At 35.1% G+C, this 26,260-nt stretch overlaps 4 protein-coding genes and 1 non-coding gene across 6 annotated transcripts; 4 read left to right on the top strand and 1 right to left on the bottom strand.

The window, feature by feature from the left end:
- The first annotated feature begins 4,404 nt into the window (after positions 1-4,404).
- LOC140977815 (ABC transporter G family member 9) lies at positions 4,405-7,728 on the top strand. The gene is made up of 5 exons (XM_073442549.1): positions 4,405-4,745; positions 5,293-5,655; positions 5,868-6,294; positions 6,424-6,743; positions 6,839-7,728. The coding sequence occupies exons 1-5, from the start codon at positions 4,653-4,655 to the stop codon at positions 7,493-7,495; spliced, it is 1,860 nt and encodes a 619-aa protein (XP_073298650.1). The 5' UTR covers positions 4,405-4,652; the 3' UTR covers positions 7,496-7,728.
- A 4,609-nt stretch (positions 7,729-12,337) lies between these two features.
- TRNAQ-CUG (transfer RNA glutamine (anticodon CUG)) lies at positions 12,338-12,409 on the bottom strand. Its single transcript has one exon. It is a non-coding gene; the product is annotated as a tRNA-Gln (tRNA).
- Positions 12,410-12,863: 454 nt separating this feature from the next.
- Positions 12,864-16,049, top strand: LOC140976764 (receptor-like protein kinase THESEUS 1). Its single transcript, XM_073441066.1, has one exon. It carries the CDS (start codon positions 13,387-13,389, stop codon positions 15,922-15,924), a length of 2,538 nt encoding a protein of 845 aa, XP_073297167.1. The 5' UTR covers positions 12,864-13,386; the 3' UTR covers positions 15,925-16,049.
- An 895-nt stretch (positions 16,050-16,944) lies between these two features.
- LOC140976763 (uncharacterized) lies at positions 16,945-21,206 on the top strand. The gene is given in 12 exon segments (XM_073441065.1): positions 16,945-17,171; positions 17,266-17,379; positions 18,208-18,329; positions 18,331-18,460; positions 18,560-18,673; positions 18,766-18,915; positions 19,136-19,213; positions 19,319-19,540; positions 19,628-19,714; positions 20,206-20,325; positions 20,829-20,921; positions 21,049-21,206. Coding segments are annotated over 12 exon segments (1,467 nt in total). The 5' UTR covers positions 16,945-16,994; the 3' UTR covers positions 21,109-21,206.
- An 872-nt stretch (positions 21,207-22,078) lies between these two features.
- Positions 22,079-25,615, top strand: LOC140976762 (uncharacterized). Of its 2 annotated transcripts, XR_012175312.1 has the most exons (7): positions 22,079-22,594; positions 23,567-23,644; positions 24,384-24,418; positions 24,508-24,563; positions 24,773-24,871; positions 24,999-25,164; positions 25,366-25,615. XR_012175312.1 is itself a non-coding variant. In XM_073441064.1 (6 exons), the coding sequence occupies exons 1-6, from the start codon at positions 22,163-22,165 to the stop codon at positions 25,055-25,057; spliced, it is 759 nt and encodes a 252-aa protein (XP_073297165.1). In that variant the 5' UTR covers positions 22,079-22,162; the 3' UTR covers positions 25,058-25,615. The 2 variants fall into 2 exon arrangements, 1 of the variants encoding a protein (XP_073297165.1); XM_073441064.1 differs by having other exon boundaries at positions 24,999-25,615.
- Positions 25,616-26,260: the final 645 nt, after the last annotated feature.

Genomic DNA, 26,260 nt, shown 5'->3' with positions numbered 1-26,260 from the left:
CTTTGTAAAAAAAGAAAAGATTCATTGGTTGTCTCTTTCAGTGAGTGTCCAATAGAATTTAATTGCTCGGTGCTATTTTTAGAAAGAAGACAAGGACACTTAACACTCTCTACAAGATTTTCGAGCATCCAATACACTTGTGAATACCGTATATTTATTAACATTGGGACCCTTGTTTATAAAAAGGAATGAATCATAAATGTTTTTTTTAAAAAAAAAAAAGAAGAAGAATATGCAACTTTGCCACTATAAATCTTGCATACAAACAAGTATTTCTGAATCTTTATCAGCCTCACTCTAGCGTTGTATCTCCAAGCTAATTTGCATACGCTCAAAGTTCTACAAGATTGATCAAAGATTAATTTGTGCACTTGTTTATTCTCACTCCTCACTTGTTTACATGAGCTATACTATATTGTGAGAATCATTGTAACAGACAAAAGTGTGTTTCTGAACAAATTAAGTTGTTGTATTGAGACTAGGAGTTGCAGATCAATAAGATTGGTAAATCAAGCTGAAGTGAGTTTGCATATGTTGTTCACTTTGTATTTTGATATATTTCCGCACTTTATCTGTCAGTTGCTCTAATACTTATTTTAATTGGAAAAGTTTACCTGAGTTGCTAACACAATTTAAGTTTGCAATATCTGTCAATATATTTTAAAGTATTTATTCATCTTCTCTAAACACATTTTCAATCATAACACATACATTTCTAATGAAAGTGTGGTGGGACAAGGGAAAGTAGAGGTGAACGGTTGCCACCCTCGTCCTCTTTTGGCTCCGTCCCTGATTACTTGGGATTATCGATTGTCTTCATATGTTTTTATAGTTCATGGAACAGTTTTTGTTTTAATCATTCGCTTATTCATTCCCAAATCAAAATATGAAAATATAATATTAGGATTCTCTTTAGGGGTATTTTTTTAACCTCGGTCAATTCTTTTTTCAAGAGAATGACCTCCTCAAGTGTATTTCTCATTTTCTTAAAAAAAAGAGTTGACCGAGGTTATTTAACCAATTTTCTCTTCTCTTTATCCAAAATATATTCGTTTTTATTATTTGCATCAGAATCATTAATTTTAACTCAACTATATTACTTATAAAAAATATATTCTCTTTTTGTATCATATTTTAATTTGAGACATTATAGTTTAAAATTTTTAGAATATTTTTCTCATATAATTTCTACATTATTTGACGTTTGTAATAACAATTTTGTATTTTCAAAATGCAAATTCAAACCCTCATTCTATTTTCCTAACACTCTTCCCCCGGCTCAAAACCAGACCATGGCTTTTAAAAAATTTAATTTCTTATTTTATATATAAATATATATACTATTCAATAAATTAAACTACAAAAAATGGAAATCATGAACCAAAAACTCCAGTAAAGTTGGGGGTTTGGGGTAAGATCTTCAACTTTTAATTGCTGCAATGATTGAGAAAATTTGAACACAAAAAAAAATAAAAAGATAATTTGAAATCTCTTCTTTACGTTTATACTTTTTTTCAAAAAAGACTGCTATTTATCTATCTGCAAATTAAAAGAATAGGTATCATATGTCTCACATATTAATATTTATAAGACTGGTCGATCTGATTCATATCTATAATGAAAATTAATAAACATTTGATATAAAAGTAATACTTTTAACTTAAATCATTATATATTACAGAATATTTTTCATAATAATGAAAAGTTTTCAGTGAAAAATAAAATTTCGACAGAAAAAATAATTTTTCATGGGCCTAATATTTTTTACTCAAAGTAACACATGTTATGAAATTTTTTTATAACATAACTAAAGAATGAAATTTTGCAGCATAAAGTAATGTTTTAGATATAAAAAGTAATATTTTTCATGAGTCATATCGGATCAGAGTTCATATCACAAAATTGATCGGTATTGCATAAGTTTATGTGCAACTTAAATACCCAAAAAAAATCTTAATTTACTCGAGTTTTTGGTTGAAACATAAAAACTAATATGAGACCGTCTCAGATGTCACACCACAAAAAGGCAGTTTGCGATGGTTGTAGTTACGGTTTTGAATTATATCCCTATATCAGTAGTCGTTGACCATAAGCGACGTAATTTCAAAAATCTTCGCAACTTTAGGGATGGTTTAGAAAACTGTCGCCAAAATTAAAGACAATTTTTTTAAAAATTGTCTCTAAAACTAGCGATGGTTTGTTTAAAATCTTTGCTAAAATTAATTGTCGCTAAATTGATTATTTTAAAATTATTTTATAATGAAATTATAATATTTAAAATTTGTATAATTAATAAATTATACATCTTTTACANATCAACAAAATATAATAAAATCCGATCCTACGGTGGCTCGGTCTCGTCGTGGCCGTCACCATCACCATCCTCGTGTTCATCGCCATCGTCATCGTTGTGCCCAGTTATGTGATGACCTAGGGTGTTCATCGGTCGGTTGGTTCGGTTTTCGGTTTTTTATTTCTGTTTTTTTTCGTTTTCGGTTTTAGAAATATATAATCCGATATACGAACCATTTTTCTTCGGTTTGGTTCGGTTTTATACCAAAACGGTTCGGTTATTTCGGTCGGTTAATTTGGTTTAGGTATAATTATTTAAATTAATAATATAAATATATTGTAAAATATAATATGTTAGCTTTCTACATGTTTTCTTAGTAAAATATTTAAATATAAGATCTAAATTAATTAAACAAACAACAATCAACTAAAAATTGTTCAAAATAGTTTTTCATTCACTAAATATCATATCAAAATATATAATATAAATAAAAATATAAAAAATTATTAATTTAATGCAATTTTTGTTTTTTCGGTTTTTTCGATTTTGACATATATAATCCGAAACCGAANAGGGTAAGGGAAGTATATATAAACGATTAGCGACGGTTTTTCCTACATAATTATTAGAAAAATCTTCGCTACGTAATTAATTAGCAATGAAATTCTCTGAACCGATGGTTTTTCCATATGAATTAATTAGCGATGAAATTATTTGAAAAAATCGTCGCTATGTGATTAATGCGACAGATTTAATATTCTGTCTCTAATATTGCGACAGCATATCACAACCGTCGCTAATTTGCCCATTGTTTTCTTAAAACCATAGACAAATTCAATTTAACGACGATATGCCCATGATTTTTTTTTATTAAAAATTATGGTAATTTTCCCACGGTTTTAAGAAAACCGTCGGCAAATTCAATTTAGCTACAAGTTTTTGAAAATTGTCAGCTAACTTAGCATTTTTTTTGTAGAGTTAATTTTGTGAGACTGATCTACTATCCGATCCGATTAATTAAAAAAAATGTTAATTTTTATGGTGAGAATGTTACTTTTCACTTTAAAATGTTCGGTTTGACCCGTCTCATAAATAGATTCGTGAGACCCTCTCACAAAAAACCCTACTCTAGATAAAAACATACAACTCCTACTAAATCAAAATTCAAATGTAATTTAAACCTTTTTTTTTTTAATATTTTCCACATGCAATTTAAAGAGATATTTTTTTTGAAATGATGTTAAAGAGTTTTAATGTGTGTGTGTATACGTACATATTTTCCTCTACTAGAAGATTTGACAATCTCCAGTACCTTTGCCTATTTTCCTTGGCATTCATGTTATCATAATCGAAATCTTTAATTATCCCATTTTCACATAATATTTAGAATTTTGAGTCTTCATATTACATGTCATCCCAATTAATATTTCCCCGATCTAGATTATACATGAATGTGGAAGTAGTCAACGACATTATATTACATTATAATTATTTAAATATTCTCTAGGCTGATTTTTATTCAACTATTTTATATTTTATCTGATTCAGAATCGAATTTTACCAAATGCATCACATATATATACTGTATTATGGAGAGAAAATTAGATTAAATTATAAATAACAAAACAACCATGCCAACAATTAATTTAATTGATTTCAATTACTTTAGTATTTGAAAATTTTATACTTTATATATTAACATGAATTCTATTTATAAATATATAATCATTCAATAACATTGAAACAATCATAAAAAAATTCAAACTCGCAGTGATTAAATTACATGTATAACAGCGTTCAACACCAATATATATAATATAATATCATAAATATAACAAAAAAAATTTGAAATAAGACAACAATAATCGAAAATTCTTCCGATAACAATGGAAACAAAATCTGACTAACAAAAAAAAGAAGATAAATGAAATATTCGAAGATTTACGGAATTTTGATATGATAAAAGAATTATCAAGAAAAGAGGAGAGCTAAGATATTGGAGATTTAATGAACAGAAAAGGTTCAAACAAATATATAAAAGAAGGCGTAATTAAATAGAATAGTTGAATCTCTTCAACTCTGCAACCGTTCAGGTTCCCCTTTAATTAATCTCTCCTGCTGCGTTGCATAATCATAATTCCCCATACGCGGTTCTACGCAAAAATTTGAAACCCTTTGCGAGAAAATTTCATATATTTCACGTGTCAGTTTCTGTATGAAAAATATATCGAAATGCAAAGGACTGGCGTAATCATATGAACACAGATAAAGGACGGGTGTTTTCTTGATTTTGTGCAGGTGTCTTAGTGAGTTCGGCGGCGGTGAAGGCGGAGGAGAGGCTATTTAGTTTCCGGCCGAGATGACCACAGAGACGGTGGATGTGGAGGCGCAAATTGATCGGGAAGAATCTCCGGCCATCTTTGAGAAGGCCAACCGTCCAGTCACATTGAAGGTGTATACATACACACATACATATATATATGAATAAATATGCATGCATGAATTTGATGAGGATCGGTAATGTGTAGAGTTTTATATAATATATTTATATTTAGTCTACAGAAGTTGTATTATATATATCGAAAAAAATCTCACAAAAAATCCATAAAATATATATAAAATGGTAGCTGGTTTTACCTTCATTTTTTTTGGTTTTGCCACCAACGGATTTTGCCTATTAGGGTTTTGGATAATTTGTTCGATCCCAGTTGCATGGATACAAATGGTTTTTTGTTCTTCAAATAATAAATAAAATAATATTTTCATTTCTAGAAAATTTAATTTATTTTCATAATATTTTCTGTTGATAATAAAGAAGACTTTTTTGCAAATAAAGACGATAATTTGTCACCTCTTTTTTGGTTGACTTCTCCTGCTAATCCCTGTGAAGGAAAAAAGATTTAAAATTTAGTATGTAAATTTATTTTATTTTTTACAAAGGCATGCATTTCGCTATCTGGATAGTGAAATCTCCCTTTCATGATCAAACTTTGATGCAGTTTGAGGAAGTGGTCTACAATATCAAAATCAACCAAGGTGGAATCCTCAAGAGAAATACAAAAGCTGAAGACAAACAAATCTTGAAAGGAGTCTCCGGAGCTGTGCTTCCGGGCGAAATGTTAGCCATGCTCGGGCCATCCGGCAGCGGTAAAACTACGTTGTTAACCGCTCTTGGTGGCCGACTAGGCGGGCGTTTGGCTGGGAACATTACCTACAATGGCATGCCATTCTCAAACGCTATGAAGCGCAGTACCGGATTTGTTACACAGGACGATGCCCTCTATCCACACCTCACCGTGACCGAGACATTAGTGTACACCGCACTCCTCCGCCTGCCTAGAACATTAACTAAGCAAGAGAAGGTACTTTTGTACATATATAGAATATAGATATATTAGTCAACTAATAAGTTTGAAAGGAAAAAAACTGAGATCATCAAAGCTGTATTATCCCATCTAGTTTAACTAAGCTCTAGATTATTGGTTGTCATTACCATCCAAACTCAGTTGTATAGATTCAAATGAAAGCCTTCAACTCCAGTCTTTTATCAATTTGTTATCCGATTACACAACAGGTACAACAGGCTGAAGCTGTAATAACTCAGCTTGGATTATCAAGATGCAAGGATAGTATCATAGGGGGACCCCTGATGAGGGGAGTTTCTGGGGGTGAACGAAAAAGGGTCAGTATTGGACAAGAACTACTGATCAATCCTAGCCTTATTTTTCTTGATGAGCCAACTTCCGGGCTCGATTCAACCACTGCTCAGAGAATCGTTTCCAAGCTTTGGGAGCTGAGTAATGGAGGTCGAACCATTGTGATGACGATTCATCAGCCTTCTAGCAGGCTGTATTATATGTTTCATAAGGTTTTATTGCTGTCTGAAGGTAATCCTTTGTATTTTGGGAAGGGATCCGAAGCGTTAGACTATTTCGCCTCCGTCGGGTTCGCTCCTTCAGTTGCTATGAATCCTGCAGACTTCTTGTTAGATCTTGCCAACGGTATGCTGAATATATATATATATCGCCATGATTTTGAAGGAGGTGCTTTCATGCATGTCTTTTCTTTTTTTTTTTGTTGCAAATTCAATACTTCGCCTTATACAATGACATTGCTTTTGATTTTTGCAGGAGTTTCAACTGCTGATTCAAATGAAGACCAAACAGCTATCAAGCAAAAGTTGGTGTCGGCATACAAGACTAATCTATTAGACAACGTGAAGTCGGAACTTAACGTCGACTATCAACGCCAAGAATCCGCAAAGGATGATAAGCAGTTTCTCCGGTGGCCGACCACTTGGTGGGAACAATTTTTGGTTTTACTGAGACGAGGCATAAAAGAAAGGAAGCACGACTCTTTCTCAGGCCTCAAGATAGGACAAGTGCTAGTAATCTCAATCCTATGTGGGCTATTGTGGTGGAAATCTGATATCAGTCACTTACAGGATCAGGTCATAACAAAACTTGCATTATTAACATACAAAATTTCCCCTTTTCCAAGAGGGGCATTTTCCATGTCATTCTTATTTTTGTCAAACTCGTACAGGTGGGACTTTTCTTCTTTTACGCAGGATTTTGGGGTTTCTACCCGCTCTTCCAAGCTATTTTCACCTTCCCTCAAGAACGTATGATGCTAGCTAAAGAACGAGCTTCAGGCATGTACCGCCTCTCCTCATACTTCATGGCTCTAACCTTAGGGGACTTACCAATGGAGCTAGTCCTTCCAACGGTTTTCGTCATCATAACTTACTGGATGGCCGGCCTGAGACCAACCCCTCAATGTTTCTTTTCTGGCCTATTCACTCTCCTCTATAGCATTCTATGTTCTCAAGGTCTCGGGTTAGCCATAGGCGCCATCGTTATGCATCAAAAATCCGCCACCGTCCTTGGTTCAGTCATCATGCTAGCGTTCCTTCTGGCAAGCGGATACTACGTCCAAAACGTGCCTAAATTCATCGCGTGGATCAAGTATATATCGATTAGTCAGTATACATTTAAGCTTTTGTTGGTATCACAATATAAGCCTGGGGAAACATATCCCTGTGGCTCTGGTAAGACTTGTTTAGTTGAAGACTTCCCATCGGTGAAGCCGGTTGGGCTCGACGGAAAAGCCGTTGCCTTTCTGGCCCTGGCAGTGATGCTTGTGGGTTACAGGGTTATAGCATATGTTGCACTCATGAGAATTGGTGTGCCAAAGAGGTAGACTAATTGAGTGTGTTGTTCTTTAGGGGTTCTCTTTTTGTGGTGCAATTTTTTACTAAGTGGGGAGTTGTTGCACTTCCTTTACAATACATAGATAGACTATGTTGTATACCACACCAAATTTGGTGGATATGATTGAACGTTGATTGTTTACTTTAATTTTCCTTATCCTTTTTTCATTTACTAAGGAGGAGGGAAAATTATAGGACATTTTTATGGGAATTTGATGAATGATTATGGGATATTTTTATTAATTCTGAATCTATGAGATGATTATATGATAATTGGTGATTAATGAGAAATGTTTTTTTATTAATATTTTACAGTGACATATTGTCAGTCAGTAAATGATGAATATGGTTGGACTTATTATTCGATGAGCTAGCCAATAAATGATGTATCTGGTCCAAATTTATAAGTTCTATAGCTTCTGATGACCAGTGTTTATGATTACTGATTGAAGGAAATTTGTCATGTTACGAGTTATTTTGTTTCAAAAATTAATTGATTTCGACTTGTTTGAGATTGGATGGTTGGAAATTCTCGATAATATTGTTTATAGTTGATTAAATTTTTGTATTTGGACGATTGTGAATTTATTGGACGTTAGCTCACTTTTTTATGGGTTTTGTTTTTGAGTTATAGTTTTAATCTTGATAAAAACTTGTGTGAGACGGTCTCACGGGTCGTATTTGTGAAACAGATCTCTTATTTGGATCATCCATGAAAAAATATTACTTTAATTTTTATGCTAAGAGTATTACTTTTTATTGTGAATATGGGCAGGGTTGATCCGTCTCACAGATTAAGATCCTTGAGACGGTATTACATGAGACCCACTCTTTAATCTTAGGACAGGGAAAGGTGGGCTTGTAAGAAAAGGGAGCAGCGTAGGGTCATTTTTATATTTGTTGAGCAGGTACATTTGGACAAAAAATGAAACGATGGAGTAGTACTATGTAAATTAGAATGTTGGTAATATATATGGTTGAAATATGCATGTTGATTATGGAGAAAATTGGTTAAATAACTTCTGTCAAATTTTTTAAAAAAAAAATTGTATCTTCAAGTGTATTTGAAATATACTTAAGGAAGTCATTTTCTTAAAAAAAAAAAAAATTGAACGAGGTTAAAAAAATACCTCCGTTGATTATTCTAATTTAAGAAATATAAAGTATTTGCTTTGACGATAGTGTAGCATGCAATTTTATAGGGTTTGTTGATATTTTGATGTCGAAATTTAGTCGAGATATTGCTCGTTTGTCTTTTGATTTTTTTAAAAATGGTTTTATTGAAGAATTAAAAATATGTTAAACACAATTTAGTGTGAGATTAAACCAGGCCCCTACACCATTGTCATCACTTACAATCCAGTAACGCACTCTCGGAGACACTTTAGGACTATACATATACACATTACATTTAATTTAAATCTCTTATAAATTCAACATTTGAATTTAATATTTAAATTATAAATTCAACTACTTGAATTTATTACCTCCAAAATTTAATATTTAATATACTCAGCATTTGAGTTTAATAAATTAAATTCTCAAATTTTATAAATTCAGCTCCTTGAATTTATTCTCTCCAAATTTCATAAATTCAACTTCTTGAATTTACTATCTCATAAATTCGTCTCCTTGAATTTATTTTCTCAAAATTTAATTATCATAAATTCAACTCCTTGAATTTACTATATCATAATATAAATTCAACTCCTTGAATTTATTCTCTCCACGGGAACAAACGATCCAGTGCTTGTGTGATCCTCAATGGTTCAAGGATACAGCTAGCCGTGGGTTCACAGTTCCTTGTGATTCAGAATAACATTTATTCTTATTCTGGCTTACCCTAGTTAGCCTCATTCTTTTTATCAACACCTTGATCAAGAATGTCAGAACTCATTTTTGATTGCACCCATCAGATCATGGTAAGAGCTTCTAGTAGCATCGCTCCATGATCCCCTAGGTATCACTGATAGTGCCTACAAGAACCAGTCGATTATGATTAACGTACAGTACGGTCCCTTCATCTCATATATCCCGATCGAATCTGCAACCATTGGTTCATCGAGGTTGCATATTAATTTGATAACTATGTGACACACATATAACAGTGGCATCGCGTGTACTATTTGGAAAACTCCTTCTCCAACATATATCTCATACTCTGTCCAGAGATTCCATGCACTATTATTACTTCAGATCACATAGGATATCCACACCCGTAAGTGACCGGTGAATCCCCAACTACAATGCACCGGCTCCTATATATGTCGCAGCTGTACCCAACCTCGCCACCTGATGACTCTCCTGGAGCCGGTAAAAGAGTCAAAGCACAGCCCTAGCATATAGAGCCTCAGTATTGTCTCGGGTCGTAAGGACTAATGGTGTACAATCATAACCATGGACTCATCCTCTCGATAAATGATAACCACTTGGAAAGTTCGAGGGAGGGTTGTTCGGTATAATCATCATATGACTACCCATCTGCATGTTTGGACATTTCTATGTCCTTACCAAAAAACGCAGTACACAACATCACAGATGCTAGTCTCAAGCTCAAGCGACCTTTATCCATGTTTTAGGCGGCTGAATCAACTAGGAACGAATTTAAAATATGTAGTGTTTACAAATGAGTTTCAACATCGAATTACGATTCATTTGTATTAAAGCATAATCAAGGACTTTATCTATGCTGCTTGCATGGGTATACAAATAAAGTAAAATGAAACCATTAAAAAGTAAATTATATTAAAATAAAGATTGTTTATTACACTTGAGTCAATAAATTCATCAGCCAACAGTTGACTTACAGGACATCTACTCTAACAATGAGTTGTTAAATCCAGCAAAATAAAAATTCGTTTTTCTGTTCATAAAAATTTCATTTAAGGTTTATTTATATTAATAAAAACCGATTGAGAATAATATTTTATCTTTAAATTCAGTTTTATGTAATAATGAAGATGACATAATTTTTTTTGTTTCGATTTTTGAATTTGGATATATATTTTGTAAACATATTTTTATTATTATATCAAAACATGTAATATACGACTACTGTAGCCAAAACTCAAAAGCGAATTTCCCAGAAATCTGTTTATTATTATGAGATGTGTAATAAATATATAAAAATATTTTTTTATTATTGTTAAGCCAAGCAAAGAGCATTTTAAGAATGAGTAGATCTTTTGTGAGACGGTCTCACGAATCTTTATCTGTGAGACGGGTCAATCATACTGATATTCACAATAAAAAGTAATAATCTTAGTATAAAAAGTAATACTTTTTCATGGATGACCCAAATAAGAGATCTGTCTCTCAAAATACGACCCATCAGACCGTATCACACAAGGACTTTAAGAATAATATGAATGTTTAAAATAAATATTTTTAGTCCTTATGTTTTTAATTGTCAACCTTTAGTACAATCTAACATGCGACCCATGACGGACGAGTTAAGGTTTTTTCAACCCTTCATATTGACGGGCCGACCCACTCCACCGGATTTGATGGCGGGGCGGATTGATCCATTGACAACCCTAGTATGGATAAGTAATCCAATTTTTTATGTAATTTTATAGAGAAATTTTAAATAGGATTGTTGGGGGCATTTATGTAAATATATCATATTCTTTGGGTGACAGAATTACAGCATGTTCGACATGGATTTGGGTGTAGGCACCGCAAGAACGATCAGTTGTCTTCAACTCAAATTCAAATCAAAAAATAAATAAAAGTAATCCGAGCCCTAACAAAAATGAAGGCACGCGTGAATTTCACACAAAAACTATAATGAGATGGTCTCACGGATCAATTTTATGAAACATATCTCCAACCCGACTCCATTAGTGAAATTTTTTTTATGTTTTAGAATTTTATTTTTCATTTTATGTTTGGAACGAGTAAACAATATTGAAAAAATAGATATGTGAAACTGTCATACAAAAACCTAATACAAAGATTTTCATGATTAGTTCAGTTCAATGAACTTGGATTACTTAAATTAATTGTATGTATTTGAGCCACGGGTTCGTGTCCAGATGCAAATGTTTGCAACGCTGGATGCGGTTGATTGTCCAGTCCTGTCCTCTTCCACTTTGAAGTTTGATTTTGTCTGCTAATGTATTTTTTTTTAATAAAATATTTTAATTAATACAAGTAAAATTTTTTATGAAACAATTTTACGAATTTTTATGCGTGAGATTAGTCAATTATGTCTATATTTACAATAAAAAGTAAAATTTTTGACATGAAAGTAATACTTTTTTTTATCGTTAACCCAAATATAATATTCGTCTCAGAAAATTGACTAATGAAATCGTATCATAAAATTTTTTTATCATACGATAAATAACAATTAAATTAATATTAAAAAAAACATATTAGATATGAACATGTAATTCATTAGAAGTAGATAATAGTGTTCCTCTGCATGCAACATTATAATGATTCAAATATGATATTTTTATTAAAAGTGATATGATTATCTAAAAAATTAAAAATATTGATAAATATAAAAATATTTTTAATTACTAAAAGATTTTGATAAGTCGATAAGATATGAATAAATTAAAAGGTGTTTTTTTTTGTTTGAATGAAAACGAACATCTTGTATAAATATACACTCGACTCGATCTAGATAAAATAGATCAAACTCGAATTCGACACTCAAATTTATCACAATAATTTCTCAAAACTCTGAATCGTGTGCCAGAAAAATGTGAGTTTGATGGGTAACTTTTCATAATTCTTAATAATATATAAATAAATTAATGATGGTTAAAAATTTAATAAATCGGTTCTTCACAAAAAAAATATAAAAATAAATGGTCAGGAGGTCCCACCGAGATTTGAACTCGGGTTACTGGATTCAGAGTCCAATGTCCTCACCGCTAGACCATGGGACCATTTTCGCACCCCATTTTCGATGGATTATATATTTTAATGTTAAGTATTTCAGCTAAAAATTCGTTAGGTGTGCTAAGTTTGCGACTATCCGATTGTGATAAACCTTCTTTTCCCAACTCAAAAAATGATAACAATTATTTTACTTATGAATAATTAAATTATAATAATAAAAAAATCTACGATTTTTTTAAAACGTTTAGTTAATATAAAAAAGAAATTAATCATAGGATTATATCAAATTAATTACATAAAGGTTTCAGCATTATTCAATACGTAAATTTATTAATCAATTTGGAAAGAATTAATACCAAAAAAAAAAACAAGAAAGTTTTTTTTATAAAAATAAGTGTGCAAATTTCTGTTTATATAGTACAAAAATATCAACGTGGGTATTATCCAAATTAATTTTCTAATTTTCCATGAATTATTATTTCAAAAGAAAAAAGGGGAAACAAGAGTTGTTTGAAATTGAAAGGAGGGGTTGAGTTTCTTCAGTTCCGCTTCCAATGGGCCCTTGCTTGTAAATTGACAGCCTGATCAACAGCCTGTAAAGGGTCTTTTCTATTTAATATTGGACTACTTGAACTTGGTAAGTGTTTTGAGCTTTCATGATGGTGCAAAAACAGTTCACTCTGCATCACATTATTACAGGTCTTTAAGCTGTGTGCCGAGTAAAGGTGAATGATCTTGAAAAAGCTTTGATTTTTGTCTCTTGTATGATACCAAAATTCCATTTCTCTCGTACCCTTTTCCTTTTTTTGAGCCAAAAACTGCTGCACCTTGAGTTGTAGTGGTTGGCTGTACTGTTGAGTTGCTTTGCATTTAGATCTGGGATTTTTGAGGTTATGATTCTTGGCATTTTTCTTGGGAAGCGGTTTATTTTCTTGTCATATAATATTGGTTCATAGGGATTGGAGAAGTATAAAATCTTTGTTTATCCGAGGAAGCTGCTTAAATTGGAGGTTTGTTGCTTAAGATGTCATTAGCTATGACTTTAGTGAAGTGGGTTCCTATTTTTGTTGCTGTGTTTGTGCTGGGGCTTGTTGATATGTTCAAATCTTATGCTGAATTTACTCCCATTGATAATTACTTGCTTGCTTGTGGATCTTTGCAAAATGTGGCATTTCTTGGTAAGAACTATAGTCCTGATTCGGGTTATGCTTCGGTCTCCCTGAAGAGCCAAGAGAATTCTTTTGTTGCCACCTCGAATTCCACTGCCCCGTTTCCTATCTATCAGTCTGCTAGAATCTTTACTAGTGTAGCATCATACAAGTTTGATATCAAACAAGTAGGCCGGCATTGGGTTCGTCTTTATTTTTACCCAATCCCGGGCAATGATTTGACTTCTGCGGCAATCACTGTGGTGACTGACGATTTTGTGCTCTTGAACGACGTGACTTTTAAGAGTTACAATGGTTTTTACCTCTTTAAAGAATATGCAATCAATGTCACTACAGAGAGCTTGTCGATCACTTTTGTTCCCGTGAATGGTTCTGTTGCGTTTGTTAATGCCATTGAAGTTGTATCCATCCCGGACAACCTGATTCCGGAACAGGCATATGCGGTATCCCCCTCCGGTCAGTCTGAAGGGCTTTCTGGACTTGCTCTCGAAACTGTTTATCGTGTAAACATGGGAGGCCCTCTGATCACAGCTCAGAATGACACCCTGGGAAGAACTTGGGAGAATGACGAGAAGTACCTTCATGTGAATAGCTCTGCGATGAATGTTTCTGTCGACCCTTTGAACATTAAATACGGTACTTCTGTTTCACCTGAAATTGCACCGAACTATGTTTATGCTACTGCTGAAACAATGGGAGATGCAGATGTAGCCAATGTGAACTTCAATATCACTTGGGTCTTTTTAGCTGATCCGAGTTTCTCATATTTCATACGAGTTCATTTCTGTGATATTGTGAGCAAATCTATGAATAGCCTCATATTCAACCTGTTTATCAATTCTGATATTGCTCTTGAGAGTCTGGACCTGTCAAATCAAGCCGGAAACTTGGACGTGCCTTATTACAGAGATTTTGTATATAAAATTCCAGCTGATTCAGATACATTGACTGTTAGTGTCGGTCCAGATACAAGTGTTGATGTGTTAAATGCTATAATGAATGGTTTAGAAATCATGAAGATTAGCAATGAGGCCAGAAGCTTGAATGGACATCTATCGGTTGAGACTCTCCTTGTGTCACCTCCCAAAAGGAACAAGATGAGCATTATAATTGGCTCCGTGGTTGGTTCTGTAGCTGCATTGGCAATAATAGGATTGTGTTTCTTCTACTTCGTGGCTCGTCGACCAAAGTCTTCCCACGAAGGAAATTCATGGCTCAGACTACCGTTATATGTAAACTCTTTGACTGTGTCAAAAATGTCCACAACTTCTCGAAAGAGTGGTACCGCTAGCTGCATATCATTAGCTTCTTCCGATCTAGGTCGAATCTTCATGTTTCAAGAAATAATGGATGCCACAAAGAAATTTGATGAAAACTTGCTTCTTGGTGTTGGTGGCTTTGGTAGGGTGTACAAAGGAACACTGGAAGATGGAACTAGAGTTGCCATCAAACGAGGAAATCCAAGATCCGAGCAAGGCCTCGCTGAATTCCGCACTGAGATTGAAATGTTATCCAAACTTCGTCATCGCCACTTGGTGTCTCTGATTGGCTATTGTGACGAAAGGTCAGAGATGATTCTTGTGTATGAATACATGGCAAATGGGCCTCTGCGAAGCCACCTGTACGGAACCGATTTTCCACCTCTTTCCTGGAAGCAGCGTATCGAAATATGTATCGGTGCAGCTAGAGGAATTCATTATCTCCATACTGGAGCAGCTCAAAGTATTATTCACCGTGATGTGAAAACAACCAATATTCTCTTGGATGAAGCTTTTGTAGCAAAGGTAGCTGATTTTGGTCTGTCCAAAACTGGACCTTCTCTCGATCAAACTCATGTCAGTACAGCCGTAAAGGGCAGCTTCGGATACCTTGATCCTGAATATTTCAGGCGGCAACAACTCACAGAAAAATCTGATGTGTACTCGTTTGGCGTCGTTCTTATGGAGGTGCTTTGTACAAGACCGGCTTTGAATCCCGTGCTTCCCAGGGAGCAAGTTAACATTGCGGAATGGGCAATGGCTTGCCAAAAGAAGGGAATGTTGGACCAAATCATGGACAAAAACCTCGTAGGAAAGGTTAATCCTGCTTCTCTGAAGAAATTTGGGGAGACGGCAGAAAAGTGTTTGGCTGAACATGGTGTCGACAGGCCCTCGATGGGTGACGTTCTGTGGAACCTCGAATACGCACTTCAGCTCGAGGAGACTGCTTCAGCTCTCACGGAACCTGACGACAACAGTACGAACCATATCCCGGGATTCCCAATGACACCACTGGAGCCATTTGATAATAGCATGAGTATGATCGAAGGAGCGCCTTTTGGAACCGACGATGACACCGAAGATGGTGCAACAACTGCAGTTTTCTCGCAGCTTGTGAATCCGCGTGGAAGGTGAAAGAAACAATTTTCGATAATGTACCTTCCATACAGCATCAAGTGATTGTGTAATTCTTTTATCCTGGAAAATTTCCACACTTTGTCATGGTATAATATAATATAAATTGATTAATGCTTAAGATTCAGAGGGCTCCAAATATTTGCTTATCAATTCGAAGTCCTTGTAAGTCGGATTACACAACAAAAATTATCAGGTAAAACATGGAATGAGGAAGAAAAAACTCCATCAACACTAACCCTTGCGTGTGCATTAAAATATTTTGATATTAAATATTTTTGTGTAAAATTTTAAAACTTCTGAGAGTTTGAACAACAATTTTCAATAATTATTTTAATTTGGATAAGATTGAGATATTTTTGTGTATTAGTAGTTTTACTGTATTAGTTTTCTTTTCAAATACTAAACATTATAAAGAATTATGAATAAAGTTGGTATTACGAACCATGACACCAAGTTTAGTCGGTACTAGTGTATCGATGCAAGCAATTATTTTTTTATAATTCATTTGGTTTATATTTAATTGAGAATCATAATTTAATTATAAGAAATAATGAGAAACTGCACTGCAATTTTGATATATGAATATAAAAAATAAATAGAAAAAAAACTCAAGAATTGAACCTACAACTTGATGAGAAACAAATATTATATCCATTAAACTACAAATGGCTTGCATTAAAGTTTTAATATTTTATTAATATATATAATTATTAAAACAGATCATGATACCAAAAGTTAGTTATTTTAAGTGTCTNGACCCGTGAGACCATCTTACACAAGTTTTTGACGTAAAATTAAAAGCATTTAAGATCCGATGAGACAAAAAATCTTTTACCAAATACGATAAATGTGTCTGAGTTCTTATAACATAAAAATAAAATGTCTTTGATTTAAAAAAAGAAAAAAAAAAAGAAAAAGAGAGGATGCATTTTTTAATATTTTTTAGAGGTTACATGTATATTCTTCTTGCGGCCCAAGGCTCACAAATGGGCCCAGAAGCCCAATATTAACCGATAGAGCACCCGTTCCCGTTCTCCAGTTGCTTCATTCTCCAGGGCGCCAGAAACATGTATGCGGTCTTATCCTCCGCTTATCTGACGCATGTTTTCCCCTTGACACGGCCCATCAACACCGCTTATTCAACCCAAGCTACACGGAACCTCGGAGCCTCAGTTTCTATGAGCACGAGATCATCTGTTGCTCTCGATTTTAGCCATCAACAGGAACTACCCTTTGTCCCTGAGGTAGGAGAAATCCTTACATTTTTCTCACCTTCTGCACGTGGTTCTTAGAAAATTGATTATTCTTCTGAAAGAAATTGAATGGTTTATCATGTAGGTTGAGAAAGCCGTAGAGTCATTGTACTCGGAGTTTCGGGCAGTGGATAATTTGGTGGCGCGTAATACTGCACGTGTACTTAAGGCTTTTCAGAATGCACGAGTTGGATCTCATGTGAGAATTCGTGCTTATTTATTTGGTTTGGTGCCGTTGTGTTCATTTGCTTATGCTAAGTTTACGTCAAGGGAATTTTTGGAACTCCGTAAGAATGATTTGACTACCCTCTTTGTGATACTCGAACAAAGGGCAGAAGTTTTGTTGGTAAATGTACTTTTCCTGCGCGAAATGTGCTCTGATTTTGTAAAGGTCTAGCTAGTGAAGGGAAGCGGCCTTAGGACCTTACTCCTTGTGCCCAGCAGCTGATTACTTTTACTTGAATCGTTGATTGTGTAATGGAGTGTAAGTATGTCGTGGCTAGGTTGGTTAAATAATTCGAATTAAGAAACTTTGGATCCACACTTATTTCAGAGCTACTCTCTGTCTAATGAAATTTTAGAATTGGCCACAAGTCATGATCTTCTCCAACCGGCAGGTCAAGGGTCATGATTTGCCTACCTTTATTCTTAAGCATGTCCGCTCACGGACTGGTTCCCGGAACTCGAGGTCCTGGTTGTAGTTCTGATTTTGATTATTCACTTGTTCTGGTCCCCTATTCAACCAATCAAAATTCCTTGTCGTATATAGGAAAACCGAACACCATGAATTGTGTCCCTAGAATTATGTTGGCGATCACTTTATGCTCCAATTCAAACAAGTGACTACTTCAGTAAATTACCGGACTATCAAACAGGACTAACCGATTACAGCACATGAATGTCATGTTGGGATAGCCGTAGCAAAGACGTAACTATACTTTTGTTACCTTGGCTTCTACTAAATGCAGCATTGTCATGGATCCAAATAACTGTTATGAGTTTTCATTCATATTTGTGTCTATGCCAGCATTTTGGTGGTAGCACAGGTTATGGTCATGAAGAAGCTGGAGGACGAGAAGCTCTAGATCGAGCTTTTGCTGAAATTTTTTGTGCTGAATCTGCCATTGTTCGAGCACAGGTTTTTTCAATTGTTCTTGCTTTATCTCAGTCTGTCTCTGACTGTAATGTGGTTTCTTATTTCCATCCTTTATAACCAGTTTTTTTCAGGCACACATGCTATTACCTGTGCTTTGTTTGCTTTTCTAAGGCCAGGAGATGAGGTGATTTTATGTTTTGTTCTTGTTCTTCTCAGCTCTTTGTCCATGCCATTTTGTGCTTCAAATTTAGTTATTGATACGTGTAGACTGATACTTTGTCAGCTTCTGGCAGTTGCTGGTGCTCCTTATGATACATTGGAGGAAGTTATCGGAATCAGGGACTCCAACTGCTTAGGTTCTTTAAAAGATTTTGGAATTGAATACAGAGAAGTCCCAGTGAGTTATTTAACCATATACTTTTCTTTCTCGCGAATATGTTGACATTTATTTTTCCTATATGTTATAACTCTTTCTAAATTTTTAATCAGCTTGCTGAGGATGGAGGGCTTGACTGGGATGCCCTAAAAATTGCATTGAAATCTCATACAAAATGTGCGCTCATACAGAGGTCATGCGGTTATTCATGGCGTCGAAGCTTGAGTATAGATGATATAGGAAGGGCCATAAAGATTATTAAGGTAAACATCTCAAGAACTGAGTTCATGTCATTGATGTCGGAGACTATGTTCAATATTGATGAGATGCACGAGGACCAGGAGGACCAGAGAAATTTCATCATATTTGGGCAACTAAATCTTTGAAGGCTTCTTCTTCTTTTCGGTTTCTCAGTTTCCAGTTCATCTTATTTATGTGATGCTAAATGACCTGCGTTCAAATACTTTGCATGTTTATGTGCAGTTGCAGAACCCCAATTGCTTGGTCATGGTGGATAATTGTTATGGTGAATTTGTGGAGAGCTGTGAGCCTCCTATGGTGGTATGCCACATGGCCTGTGCTTTTGAGATTCCTTCTCCTCCCAAACACTCTTGAGTCTCGACCTTTGAATTGTGAAATTTGTGTGATGCTGTTCATGGCTGGCAGGGTGCAGATCTAGTTGCTGGAAGTTTTATCAAAAACCCTGGAGGAACAATTGTACCATGCGGAGGGTATGTTGCTGGAAGGGAAAAATGGGTAGCTGCAGCAGCTGCTCGTCTCTCTGCACCAGGTCTTGGAGTTGATTGTGGCTCTACTCCTGGTGATATTATGCGTCTATTTTTCCAGGGTTTATTCCTTGCACCACAAATGGTTGGGGAAGCTATTAAGGTAACCATTTACCATCCCATTCACCTTGTTTTCATCCTTTTCTTCTGCCATAACTACCCTGCCATGATATGATATACCTCGCATTAGGGAAGTTTTCTAATAGCTGAAGTCATGGCAGCTCGAGGATTCAAGGTGCAACCAGGGTGTCGGGTACCACGCCATGATGTCGTACAGGTCTATACACTATACAGTAAATTTTACCTCCCAAATGTGTACCACTATGTTTTCATGTGTTCTGCTAAAATGTTTTTCACATATTTTCTCTTAGGATAACTACTTTGGATGAATGATTGTTTCCGATAAAAAAAAAAAAACTTTGGATGAATGACATTTCCTTCTCGGCATTAAGAATTTTGTTGGGAGGGGTACATTGTGTCATCTCCGATTCACTTGGCAGAGATCCAGGGCTTGTGTGAACTTTATCTACATCTCCATCATATTGACCTGTTATTTCTGCCATTGTTATTCCACTAGCTGTGGCAGAAATAACTTTTTTAAAAAAATTATGTGTCACTACACTGTTTTCTTTGTCAAGCCCTATTGCCTGCACTTGTAAATTGCTGCTTTGGAGAAATCTATTGGGATTGTTTCGTTTAAAATTAAGTTTGATCTGTACAGCTAGTAGCTGACACTGACGGTACACATTTTCCCCGTTCTGCTTTTAGGCAGTACAACTTGGAAGCCGTAAACGCCTGCTTACCTTCTGTGAGGCTGTGCAGAGAAGTTCTCCAGTTAGTTCATTTACCAAGCCCATAGCAGGTGCAACTCCTGGCTATGCATCTGAGGTATGCTTTAACTGAACTGATGAATACAACTGCCTTCACTGCGATAAAGTGGGTAAATTATCTGTGATAGTTGATCTTTGAAGCTTCATCTCAAATAAGCCCTTGGATATTTGTTTACACTGTATTCATGGCATATTGTGCGCAAGTACTAATGTTGGAAACTCCTTGTTTCACTCTCTCTGATTCCCCGTTCAATTTCACTATGGCATTTTGGTGATCTAGGCCATTTGACTGTTTGTCTAATTTGTAATATTGGTCTCTTAGGGATACTCATTTTAATTTACCCAAGTTTCCGGTGTCTGTTTTTTCCTTGTTTTTATAGATAAATCAAATTCTCATGGATTCGCATCGCAATGATTTGTCATGTTATGAATTTGCTGTTTGGTAATATACATTTATATTTTTTAGAAGTTCATCAACGAGTTGTGTTAGTATGTAAGTTAAGCCTCTCATGTTAAGTTGTTTAGTTATCATTCTTTTCAGTTTGTTCTTGCGTTATGAAGGTAATATTTGCGGATGGAACTTTTATTGATGGAAGTACAAGTGAACTTTCATGCGATGGACCACTCAGGGAGCCTTTCACTGTCTTTTGTCAGGTGGGCAAGCCATTTCTCCCTTCACCTTTTATGAATGTAATAACCATGTTATCGTCAAAAGCATATGTCGGAGAGAGATCATTTTACAGGTTATCAACTTACGATGCCGTCTAAATTTCTTAAATAGGGTGGCAGCCATTGGACTCAGTGGGGACTAGTTCTAGGGGAGGTACTAAAATCCTTATAATATAATCATCTTCCAGGACAAAGTCATGGTTCTTTAATGACTTCAACGGTGCTATTCGGAAAATGACCATCATGAGGGTTTTTTACCCCTTGCGGGGTTGCTTGGGAGCTTGGCTTCGACATGGTTTCAGGGATATAGCAGGTTTATCAAGGGAAATGAACTGATCGAGAGGGAGAAAAAGCCCACGGTATACGAGGCTCGTCTTACATGATTCTGGTTATTGATTTCCCGTTTTTGGTTTTATCCCCCTGTTCTTGGTTGAGCCTCTATTAATTCATTCATATTTGGAAATCAATCGAACATTTCCCAATTTTCTCTAAAGCCTCAAGTTATGGGATGATGGAGTGATGATTAAACGTTGCATATGATAATCTTATACTTTTGATATTGAAACATAATTCTTATTATATTATTCATGGACAACCAACACCTACAAATTATGAATAATAATTAATAATTCAGGTCGGGATGAGAGACTATGTGTTAAATGTCTCTCTCTCAACATTGACCGGACTAGAAAATCCCGATAACTCGGCCTGAGGAGGTAGATCGAGATATTTTCGAGACAGGAATGAGACGAGATTCGGGTTAAGTCGTGATTTTGAGGATTTTGCCGGCCGAAACTTGTGCGTAAAAATGTGATTGTTGATGTTATTCTTTTTCAATACTTTATATANTGGATGTTATAAATTTAGAGATATTCTGTATTAAGTTTGGCAGGGAGTGCAGATGGTGATCAAATATATTTTGATTAAATAAATTAAAATCGACACGAGATGAGTTATATATTCATGAAAAAAAAATCATTTTTTTCAAAAAAAATCATTTTTTTTCTTTGAGAGAAAAAAATGATTTTTTTTTTTCTTGTCAACAAGGTGATTATGCAAAGTAATGTAATTGTATATAAAAACAACAATTAATTTCAGTTGTTTGCATAAAAATCTTGTCCAGTGGACCACGTCTATAAAATCCATTCAATTTTATCCATTTATCAAATCTTGAAGTTTAACTGTTCAACCTCCATAGCCACGCTCGACAGAGGACTGACTTTGCCATGCAAGCACTCTTACAAATTTCCATTAATTTCCCGGCTTTAAACGCTCTACACAAACAAAATGGCTATCCAAACAAGAAACATAGCTACAAGTTGAGATTTTTACAGCCCGTTAGTTACTGCACTGGTTCGAGAGTAAAGATTGAGTTTGTAACCAAAGACGGGTTCAAGACCGGAGCTTTGAGGAATAGGTTGTCATATTTTGGATCGATCTGGAACAAAGATGGGATTTTGGTGAGGAGGGGGAGAAGGGTTGTCTTGGTGAATTTCAAAAAAAGGTTTGATGGGATTGGCGGCGGCGGCGGCAGGGGTGGAGGGGTTAATAGTGAGACTGCAAGGGTTTTGGGGAATCTTGCTTTGGCAATTCTCCTGACTTATCTTTCTATGACTGGGCAGCTGGGGTGGCTTCTGGACGCTATTGTTTCCCTCTGGGTATCTCTCTCTGTTTTCTTTTATACGTGATGATGATTTTTTTGTACTGTTTTGAATTGTTAGATGTATCTTTACTTTTGTCACGATTTCAGAAGTGTTCATTGCAATCTTTGTAAACGTATATCTGGTTGTTATTAGCTTCCAGACTCCAGTATTGCACGCTGTCCTAACATAATAACATAACATAATGGGATTGTAAAATTCATGAGTTTTTGATGTGTTATAAGCGGTCAACGTTAGTGTGATAGTATTAGCACAATTCTTTGATCGTGAACTCTCTTGTCATCGGGGGTGTGTGTTGGGTTGGGGGGGGGGGGGGGGGGGGGGGGNTTGTTTTTGTAAGTATCCATTTGGGAAAAAAAATGATGAGGTAATTGGCAGATGAGTGCTACTTAGCATGCTAGCCAGCAGACACAGCTCAGAAAGGCAGATTGATCCATTTGCAATCTTTAATTTTTTTCCCATGCAAATGCGATGGGTTAATTATCCTCTGCAAATGTATTAAGCAATCAACATGTGTATGTAATAGTTCCATGGCAATCTAGCTAGTGATATCAGTCAAGCAAATGGAATATATTTCATGTTATGGAGGCCTTGAATTTGGTTTCCAGGTAGCATTTCTAAACAGGTAGATGCATCTTTCCATGCCCATGGATTTTTTCAACAATTTGGGTTAATTATTCTTAATGCAAGTACTTAACTTTTTTCGTGTGTGCTTTGCAAAATTACTCGTCAGATGTTATGTGATTCATCATTATATTACGACCAAACAATAATATCCTCTATGGCCAACCAAACAGCTCAAGTGTGAATATGTTTGTTTTTTAGGATATAAATTTTGATTTCGAGTCAAATCCAGTCCATGAATGTGAATTTTCCTTTTCTTTTTCTTATTTTTTAATTTAAAAAATAATAATAACATACTCTCCCTTTGAGCTTTTTATTTTGACATTACTGATTCCTTAGATTCAGCTTATCGCAGTGCTTGTACCAATTGTGGGCATCGGAGCCTTTCTGTGGTGGGCCGGACGAGATATAGTTCAAGGAAGCGTAAGATATCCTCAACTTTCACTGGGTGATCAGCGTTTCACCTACAACTTATTTCCTATGTTAGGAAACTTAATATGTCCATATTGTCTCATGAACCAATTGTATATGTTTGCCTGAGAAGATTTGGATCAAACGAGTTGTCTCCTGAACATTGAGAGAGAAAACAAGATCCTCAACTTGTTTAGTTTCAGTTAAAGATCACGCTCTCTCTTTCTCAGTCGTGGATAGCAGTTCCACTTTGTGTTCCAAAGTAAGATTAACGGAGCGCGTGTTAAAATATTCTTACATATTTTTCAAGGACAAGTATTATTCATTTCATTATAGGAATAAGAATTGGAACACCATTTTGGGAGATCTGAACGGAACAAAGGGTGCCAGAGAGGTTGTGATTGCCAATGAACTTTCTGAACCGCTTTAAAGTTAAACTTTTATCTGACAAGGAAATACATTTTTTGCTCTATTTGTGTTTTTATTTTTCTGCTTGTGTATCATATTACCTTTCCAAAATAAATAGTGAGATTACCTTGTAATTGTTTCTTTGGTGTGTCATCCATTGCATTTACTAAGATGCACTTACTTTTTCAATATTGAATGTGATTAGGTTACTAATAGAAACAACAATGATACTGCCTAAACAAATGGTAACAGTCACGCATTGCATGTGGTACCAGGCTTGTAATATATTACGTCCACTTGTGTTTTAAAACTGTTTCAATTTACGAAACCGTTTTACATGCAGTGCCCAAACTGTGGAAACGAATTTCAAGCTTTCAAGTAAGATATGCTTATACTCGTGATATTATCAAAAAATTAAGTATAATTTCCACCATTTCAATGGCTGATTTACAATTTATCTGTTGCAGATCTACGCTGAAAGATGATTTGCAGCTGTGCCCGTTTTGTAGTCAGCCATTCTCAGGTAAAGCTAAGTTCTTATGTATCCTAAGATTCGGAACGAAATCAAACCATCGAAATTATCTGTCTCAAAAGTAATATTTCTACACGCTACCCTATAAATATCCTTCAAAGGTAAAATTTGTGGGGCATAAGGTGGATCTAGCAGGATAGATTTGAAAAGCCCCCCATCTCTTTTGTGCTAAGATGGCTTCTTGCTTATTTGTTTTGCAGTGGTGGACAATGAATTTGTGAAGGAAGCCGTGAAGTTCTCGAACCAATCGACACCGTTTGATCAAGCATTCAGCGACTTTTCTCCTCGTAAAGAAAAAGGTTTGGTCATCTCAACTCTATAACTGCAATTTATCAAGGATTTCATTTTCTTTGCAATGTCACTATGCTACTATAATTTGGACTTTATACACGGTTTTGTGTTGATATATCTTAATCTTCTGTACAGGTAAGAAATCATCTGTTGCTGTTGTGGATGTGGAAGCCGAAATAAGAGACGCTGATTGAACCAAGCTTCTGCACAGGAAGACTATTGTAAATGAAACGATCTCTTACCCATAATGGCTAGTATTTTTTTTGGTAAACAGAAAGGAGAAATCATGATGATGCCCAAGGTTGGTAATCAATCGCCCTCGTGATTCGTTTGATAGACTTTTCCGAGGTGTTTCCTTGCTCCAGCTTAGAGGTTGTGGAATGATGTTGTGCAGTTGTATCTCATGTCATATATTCTATTTCACAGTATTGGTGTAAATTATTCTGCAGTTGGACTCCATTGTTACTTTATTTTGTCACTGTACATTGTTGTCAACTCACAGAATCATGTTGGAATTTGATAATCCCCCAAGAAGTCGAACCGAAAGTTCTGCAAGGAGATAAAGGCCGTGAGGTGCAGCAAACTTAGAAGACCAGTATAGTTGAGGAAAATCGGTACCTTTAATCAACATGAAAGGTATTTCAAATATTAGGTACTGGTAGATGGGAAAACTAAAATGAATTTTGTAAGATTGAGTGTTTGTATGGTTAGAAATTCTGTCGAAATACATATGAAATGAGTAAATCTATCGTGTCATGGTGTCACAGATTTATATCTTTGAGACGAGTCGATCTAAATCTATAATTATAATGAAAAATAATATTTATAACACAAAAAAATAAATTTTTTTTCTTTAGTTGAGTTGTGTCGAAGATATGTGTCATAAAATTGACCGGTGAGACGGTTTTATCAGAGTTTTTGTATAAAGGATTAATTAAGTGATGCCACCCAATGTATCCAATTCAAAAGAGTAGCTCAATAAGTGAGGTAATCACTGGAAGATTAATTTCTTTTTTTCTCATAAATAAATTTTAATATAAAAAATCAAGATATCCGATTATGTAAATTAAATAATTTATGTGTGGTTGAAACCCTCTTGACAGCAACAAAAAGGCTACCTATCCACGACTACGGACTATCGCCGCTAGATAATCTTCATTATTGCACCAAATATTATTCACGTTTTTTTATTAGAATCGAGATCATCTCCCTTTTTAAAAAGGAAGTTCTGATAGCGTTTCGAGGTGATTTAGTACGATAGAAATCAAGTTTCTCTCGTTTCCTCTCGAAGTTTCAAAGGATTTGCTTCAAAGTTCATTCTTATCAGCCTTAAATCCTGTGCAACATATGTATTCGCGCTGGGGCGGTCATACTTGGGCGCCCTAGCATGCCTAACA

Source organism: Primulina huaijiensis, chromosome 5 (assembly GCF_012295235.1).
Source record: "Primulina huaijiensis isolate GDHJ02 chromosome 5, ASM1229523v2, whole genome shotgun sequence".
Lineage (NCBI taxonomy): Eukaryota > Viridiplantae > Streptophyta > Magnoliopsida > Lamiales > Gesneriaceae > Primulina > Primulina huaijiensis.
Note: the sequence above shows the minus strand (reverse complement) of the source record. Positions and strands in the feature narration are given on the sequence as shown.